This window comes from Alligator sinensis, unplaced genomic scaffold (genome assembly GCF_000455745.1).
Source record: "Alligator sinensis unplaced genomic scaffold, ASM45574v1 scaffold458_1, whole genome shotgun sequence".
Classification (NCBI taxonomy): Eukaryota; Metazoa; Chordata; order Crocodylia; family Alligatoridae; genus Alligator; species Alligator sinensis.
This window is the reverse complement of record NW_005841944.1, coordinates 1,766,295-1,774,304: the sequence shown is the minus strand read 5'-3', so window position 1 is coordinate 1,774,304 and position 8,010 is coordinate 1,766,295. Positions and strand designations below refer to the sequence as shown.

The following is an 8,010-nucleotide window of genomic DNA, read 5'->3' as shown; positions in this document are numbered from 1 at the left end:
TGCCAGCTGCATTCGAAAGGCCTCTCACCTGCAGACAGGAAATAGAGCAGTCTTGCCATTAGAAAGATTAGCAGTGCAAGTACAATGTTTCTTATTTTCTCCACGTGGAAGAGGAAATGTATGAGAGGTGGGGCTGAATGCATGTCACTGACCCTAGGGGGAGGGAAATAATGGTTTTATGCTCCACGGAGAGGAAGCCCCTGTAGCACCCAAAGTTACTGAGAGCTCCATAAATCAAAACAGTGATGCCCTATTGAATGACCTATTGTTCAGCTGTGTAAAGCAGCTGTTGCTCTCAGGAATGTCAGTGGCAACTGTGGAGTTTGGCTTTGAAAGGGTGTCCCCTAGTTACAGACCTGTAGACTTTGATCCTATACGCACTGTGCAACCATCTGCAGCGCTCTCACTAAACTCCAAAAGTTAAGGGTCAGAATACCTGGGATATATTCCCAGCTCTGCTACTGCTTAACTGTCCAGCCTTGGGCAAGTTATATTACATCTCCCAGCCTCCGTTTGAAATGATGATTACAATGCATACTTTCCTTTGTAAAGTGGTTTTAGACTTATGCATAAAGAAGAAAGCTATCATGTCCATTTATTATACTTACATGGTCTTTGCTGTCATCATATGATCTTAAATGTATTTAAAGACAGAAGAGCTATATCTAGTTAGTACAGATTCTCTAATTAACTTGTGATGACCAATTCTTCAGAACTTCCTGGTTGCACTAACTAACTCTGCCTAGTGTTGTAGACAAATATGCAGTGTAGGTGAATGTCCTGAGGTTTCTAAGCTTTACAAACATGCTATATCCAAAAGAGAAAATAGAAGTATTGTATGTGCTAAGCCAAACAGAAAGTGAGGGAGGGGATATCTTAAGGCAAATTCAATACATTTTAAATAAACTGTTTGAGACAGTAAAGTCAACTCCAGTCAAATTTCCATCAGGGCAGCCTTGTGTATTAGGTCCAGAATCTATTATTCACTTAACTGTGTGGTCTAGTAGGAGGCCTCAGCTCAGAAAAGGGAACCTTTTGTTTCTCTGACTGCAAGGCACACAAGATTGAGTAGATTCAAGATTTAAGTAGCTTGTCTTTGGGCAAATGGGATTTGACTCCTAGACTGGACAAGATATGTACAGGCCCTACTATAAAATTCCTTGAATGATCAGGAAATAATCTTCATTGGACCATTTGTTCTAATGCATGAATATATTGTGTTCTTCATGGGACAGGCCAGAGTAACAATATATGGCACTGATGATTATTTTCATAGAGAAAATAGAAGGGCTTCCCATCTATTTTGCAGTTTCAGATAGTTTAATGAGTACATTGGCTTCTAAAAATAAAATATTGTTCCCTTATCTAAGACATAGAATGTTCAACCTACATGTACATGGATCACAAAGCAAATATTTTTCCAAAAAAGGGTCGCTTAGTTTGACCACCTGCATTATATACGCTATAGAATTTCACCAAGTGATTGCTGCATCAAGTCTATATAAATTTTGGCCGAGCTAAGGGTACCACTTTAGAAGATAGCCAGTTTTGGGGAACTGAATCTTTGATATTTTTGGGACAAGCAGCACTAACAACAGACCAGATAACCAGACAGTGATGGAGATAACTAGTCATTAAATGTTAAACATCCCCTATTGTGGGATTTTTAAAAAGCTGCCAGAGGGATATATCTTCCATACACCAGGAGTGATGCTTGTATTCCTGTTAATTAGTGTTGCATGCATCACCTTCTGCAGATGGAGCTGAGAATGTGCCCTTCTGTGGACAACCACAAACATCAGGTGAATTCCTGGGAATTCTGTTCATGCAGTAGGAGATAGCAAATGCTTCGGTATCACAAGCCAACAGTGTTTAAATAATAAATGAAATATGTACTTTCTGCATGTAAGTTATTTGCCTTCACAGCTAAAGCAAGATCACTTTTATTGTGTAACAGTCTTCCTGGATTCTTAATCAACTTGCACTGCAGAAGAGGGTGGGGGGTACACATAATATGTCAAGTGCTAATGTAAGAGTGTGGTATGAGAACAGACCGTATGGAACTGCCGGTACCTGCTGCAGTTTTAATCCGCATGGATATGTAATGAATGCTCATGCAGTGCAGGTGGCTACCAAAGCTTAGAAGACTCAAACTCCAAACACATAACCTCCTCCTAATTTCCCCTCTCTCTATGTACAAGGGTAACCCCCTTGGCAGTTGCAACAGAGATGCACAGGTACCATTATGACATTAACATATCACTTTGTTTTTCCTTATAATGAAAAAGGATCTTCTATGAAACTTCACTTTCCCTTCTCTCAGACCAATCAAGGGACCCTGTGCCATGTTTGGCCCAGGCAAGTTGATATTAAGCTACCACTCTTTGGATCAAACAAAGAAAGATAATTTCAGTGATATAAGGAACCATGGCATCCCATCCTTCCCTCCCACAAGAGCTGCACTGCAAGAAACATGTTCCCAGGTTCTGCCAAACTGGGGCTTAAGAGGCCCATTTATATTGCATTTTATTTTTGTGTGACCCTGCAAAAACTTCCAAGTAGCATCAGGTTTGACTGCTTGTTTTTGCTTTCCTCTGAGTACAATGCATGTTTTACTCTTGTAGATATGCTCAAACACTTTTATTATCTCTGCCTTTTGGTGAGGGGGTGGGAAGGGAGCAGAAAGGGGTGTATTTCCTAGGGCTCTGTGAAGCTTCGGGTGCTGATTCAATTCAGAGGAGATTCGGCCTGATTCAGCAGCTAAATTTCCTAATCCGAATCAAATCAGAAGACCAGTAATAAAAAGGTCTGAATCAATTTGAAGCTCCTTGAATTGATTTGGAAAAGATTTGGAGAGCTTTATAGATTGAGGTAGTCCCTACTCGCTGCCACAGGGAGCTGGACCTGGACTCCGTGCCGATAAGTAGGCCCAGCCCCATCCCCTGCCTGCTCCCCCCACCCCCTGAGTGCCTCCCAACCTCTGCCTGCTCTCCCAGCCCCGCTCCTCCCTGGCTGCCCCACTCAGCTCCCAATTCTTTAAAAAAACCCAAACAAACAAACCCCACTCACTGGCTCCTGCTAGGTGGTTGGGGGTGCAATCCCTGCTGCCCCCCACTGACCCACACTGCATGGGAGGCTCTGCCATGAGCCCCCATCCCTGTTGATAGCTGCCCTGCCCAGCTCCAGCTCCTGGTTCTTTAAAAAAATGAACAAAAAGAAAACCCTGCACTCACTGGCTGGTGCAGCAGCCATCAGGGCTTCTGTCTGTCTCATGGCAGAGCCCCCCATACAGCGCAGGCCAGTGGGGTGCAGCAGGGATTGTCCCCACTGCCTGGCAGCAGCTGGTGAATGCCGGGCTTTTTTTTTTTTTTTTTGAAGAGCCAGGAGGCTGGGGCTGGGGGGGAGGGGGCGAGCAACCATTGATGGGGCTGGACCAGCAGGTGGGGGATAGGGCCTGCTTGATTCGGAGAATCGGCCAATTTGGCAGCAGCCGAATCTCTGAATCAGATTCAGCCAAATCGATTCGGGACAATGATTCGAATCACTGAATCAAATCACTGTCCCCCGAATCGGCCGAATCTGAATCTGAAACGAATACGAGCCGCTTTGCACAGGCCTAGTATTTCCTGTCTTAGTATCAGTCTTGCTGGAACAGTGGTTCATGGAAGCTTTTGAACACGCTTTCACCCATGCTAATATTCTTAACATTTTCATAGCAACCAGGATTAACAGATGTTCTTGGAAGGAAGGCTTGCCTTCATGCAGTGACAGGTTTTCTTCAGTGAAATGAAATGTCAACTTAGAAATCTGTTTCTTTTCTTTTGTTTCTAGTATGATGAAGGAAAAACAAAATGGTATCCCACCTACCATCAACTAGCCCATAATCTGCTGCTCTTTTCTATATCTGGCATTTAGTAGGAACTGACCCCAGGTTCTGGAGCTCAGGTGTGGAAAGGGAGCTGTAAGCAACTTCTCTTTGATTGACTGTGTATTTGCACAGGGCCAGTCATAATTTGGTCCCGAAGGACATAGACAGCCAGAGTTAATAGAAGGGCATGACAATAATTGTGGTGGTGGTAGTAGTGGTGGTCATGGTGACATGGGCAACGGACCAAAGAAAAAGATGATGACTTAATACAACGAAACGGAAAGAGATGTTTCTCCACTAACCACTTCTTCATCAACCTGTGTTCTAATTCATCCCAAGATCTATCTTTTTCTTCCTCCATCTTCCTGATCCACATTTATGCTCCCTGGTATCAACAAAATCTGAGTCATCTCTTTTTGATAGTGATTCCTCAATGACTTAGCCCAGTGTGGTCACTCTTCCCAACAGTGAAAGACGCATGGCATTACTTTTAGTGGCAGTTAGTGTTCTAGAGTATTTTTCAACTCACCTAACATTAATAATCTCATTAAAAGAAAGCTTTGCATTGAGGGAGCCCTGGGCACCTAATGTCAATGCTCATAATAAAAATAAGCATAAGGTCAGGCACTAAGTTGCTTTTGGGCACGTATTAAAGTGAAACCTAGCTGCAACTCCAAAACCTCACATGAAAATTTCTCAGGCTGCCATCAGCCTCATCTCTCAAACAAAAGGGATGTGGTTTCTGTGCAGGTAGGTTATATAAATGTCCTTTTACTGGCAGTAAAGCAATCAACAGAACTAGAGATTATATGAATTGATTGCCTAATCTTGTCAGGGAACATGCAGCCGCAGTACAGTTTTCTTGCATAAGCATTAAGCCATGGACATGATGTTCTCTTAAAAAAAAAAAAAAAAAAGGAAAAAAAAAACCTACCAGTGTTGAAGTAGCTATTCCTGTGCAGTGAGGCAAAATCTGCAGGTCTTCCTCAGAAACCAATGAGAGCTTTCCTGTATTAACAACTGCAGAATTTGACCCTATATGTTAGCATTGAAACAGTTCACATTTGTTGAAATATAAAATGGTGTAACATGTGATGAAAATGCATATTCTTCAAACCAAAACCACAGCTCCCTGGGACACTTTTGTGAGAGAAAACATTATGGGCAGTGGCAGTACATTTTGCCCCACAAAACAGAACTCAGTATCAAAAGGTGAACTGGTGAAGACTTAAATGTAAGGAGTCCACCATTTGTCTGGGAGCTTCTCCAAGAACAGGTCAGTGTTGAGCTGTGTTCCAGTCACGTGAAACATAGCTGGTATTTCAGCAGCATTTTAAGTAGTTTAGACCCAGTGATTCAAACAAATCTAAACTGCCCTCTCTTGTTTCTCTGCCACAGCACATGATATCACATAGTTAGTGTTTGGAGTTACAGCACTGAAGTATACAGCAGATGGAAAAACACCACATTTGAGAACAGTTTAACTGATCTCAATTCAAAATTACACAAGCAGAAACATTTGGGCTTCTTCCTGAGCTCCACCCAGGCCAAAGGGAAAAAGCATGTTGTTAAATCCCTCTGGCTTCAGGAAATCTGAAACACTCAGTACATCACAGTGTGATCTGCAGGTGTGCTCACTTCTGAATCTTTTATAGCACAGCTTCTATGGCAGAAAAATACCAGATAAAGGGCATTTCTGTGACATAGAAACAGTGTGAGTAATTGGTCTGGCCCTGAAAAGGATTCAGAAGCAAGTAGGGACAATATTAACGGGGACTTTTCATGTCCATTTTTATGAAAGTACCCAATGTGTGATTTCATTTTGGTAAATCAGCCTCTCTAGGATGCACGCCATGCACGGTCATGGGAGGCAAGGACCATGGAGATGGTGGGCCACATATTGGCCTCTACTGATTTACGCTTGTCTTTGTATGCAAAATTGACACTGAACCTGGTCTATGCCCAGCTGTCCCCTTACACACCTGCCTTTTCAGTGCCCGGGGTAGGAGAAATGAACAAGTTTGAAGTGCTCCAGTGATCCTCAGACCCTTTAGGACAGTGGTTCCCAACCTCAGGTCACGACCCAAATGCGGGTCGCGGGGACAATGCTAGCAGTGCTGCACACACAGGACGAGCTGTGCCACGTGCTGGGAGCTCCCGGGCCACTGCCGCCACTGCACTCCGCTCCCAGCAGCAGGTCATGGCAAAAAAAGGTTGGGAACCACTGCTTCAGGAGTTCATTGCAGTCTGTGCAACTCTAAGCAGCTCTGAAACTATAGAGTTGTGCTGGCTGACCCATGGTTCTGCGGAGGGAGTGGGGGGAATGTGACTCAAAACAACCTCTTTTCCACGTTCTCAATTCCTTCATGAAGGACAGATCAGCCAAATTCATGTGGCCTGATGTGTGTTTAAGGTGTGGATAAAAGGCACTGTTTATTAGTTCAGGATTAGTGTTTCAAGTGTGCAAGTTGAGTGTTAATCCAAGAAACCTCTTCTTAAAGGACTGGAGAAATGGGCTACTTGAATTTTCTCTCAGTAATTTTCACTCATCATTAGTTTTGTTTGCTAAAATAGTTCTTTGTTACAACAGGTTAAGGGGGCTGGCCTGTACTTGATTTGTACCAATACAGACCAGTAAAGAAAGAGATCTGTATATCACATCTGCACATCAACTTTATACTGTCCCCTGATGATCACTGCCACAGTCCTTCTCTTCCGTTTTACAAAATAGCCTCTTCTTGTTTTTCCTCACTTCTCAGAAAAAGTCTTTGCTGAGCCCACCACAAGCGGGGAAGTGAGAAGTGCCAACCTGTACCAAGTCGTTGGCCATCTTCAGATGGCAATAGCAAAGCTGAGCTGCTTTCCATCTGACTCCAAATGGAAGGTAAGCTATAGGCTGTGGAGACCTGTCTTGTATGGTCATGTGCTACAGGTGTGAAAAAGGATAGTCATTAAGAGGCTCAGATGCTCAAATAACCTGCTTTTAGTTTTACCAGGCCACTTAGATGGTGACTCCCTTAGGTGTCCAGAAAATTCACAGAGTTTAAGAAAAAGAGACCAAATGTTGTATCAGTCTGGGACTGCTTTAAAAAAAATAAACCACCACAGACAGAACAGACCCTGATAATCAGGGCGTTTTCTATTCTTAGGCATATGTGGTCAAAGATTTGGCAATAAGAACTGCTCTATTCAAAGTGAAATTTCTCTTATCCCTAACACTTAGAGCAGGGGTGTCGAACTCATCCACGCCTGTAGGCTGCACAGTCCCGGAATCGCCCAAGCAGGCACTGCTCCAAGACCCGTGGGCAGCGCTAGAGGCTGGGTAATAAGGCTCTACAGGCCAGATCTGGTCACAGACTGGATCTTTGACACCCCTGACTTCAAGCATTATTAAATCTAAATCCAGCTAGTTGCAAGTTGACCTGTTTTAACTTAGTATCTTGACTTGACTTGTATGACAGTCATCACATGTTCACTGCTTAAAATAGAGCATGTTTTTCCTAAGAAATGTTATTTTTCCTGTATTTCTAGGAGAAATTTCACCTTGGTGTCCAAAAAGGTCAGAACAGAGTTGGTTCTAAAGTGAACCACAAATCTATTCAGCTAATTCCCAGCAGAGAATTTCACATCGTCATGAAAGCAGGACTAGAAAACCTTAGTGTGATGCTTTTCCCCGTCCTAGAACTTTAACTTTTTTATATACTTGATCTAGGGTATTTTTGCCAAGGCAGATAAGCAGGCTAGACAGGGAGGTTGTGAAGCAAAGGATGAAGCAAGGAAATGCATGAGTACTCCTATGTCCAAAAGAAGAAATGCTGTCCTCAGAAAACACATTGAACTGACGCAGTCTAATTTTCTGGGACTGATTTGTAGTTTTTCAGTGAGCAAATTTAATAGAGTATTAAAAAACCCCTAGTCCATAAATCACACTGGCAGGCATTTAGGCATACTTTCATTTCTACCATTGCTTGTTTTCGTGAAGGCAGTTCCATGTGATTGAGAAGTGAGGCTTTTAACCTCCTCGAGGCAACAGAGGTATTTATGCATAGCTTTGATGCTATACAATAGAGCGTTCTTTGATAAGTGTCTAAGGAAAAAAAACAACCCTTAAATTTCCATATTCGTGTTACGTGGAAGCCCTG

The 8,010-nt window shown here is 43.0% G+C and overlaps 1 protein-coding gene across 1 annotated transcript in view; it reads right to left on the bottom strand.

Annotated features, from left to right (window-relative positions):
* KLF13 (Kruppel like factor 13) overlaps positions 1-8,010 on the bottom strand; it is a 50,940-nt gene that overhangs the window by 5,553 nt on the left and 37,377 nt on the right. Inside the window, exon 2 of the mRNA XM_006020029.3 lies at positions 1-28. This exon is cut by the window's left edge and continues 5,553 nt beyond it. Within this exon, the coding sequence (XP_006020091.1) occupies positions 1-28 (28 nt within the window). The remainder of the gene's footprint in view (positions 29-8,010) is intronic.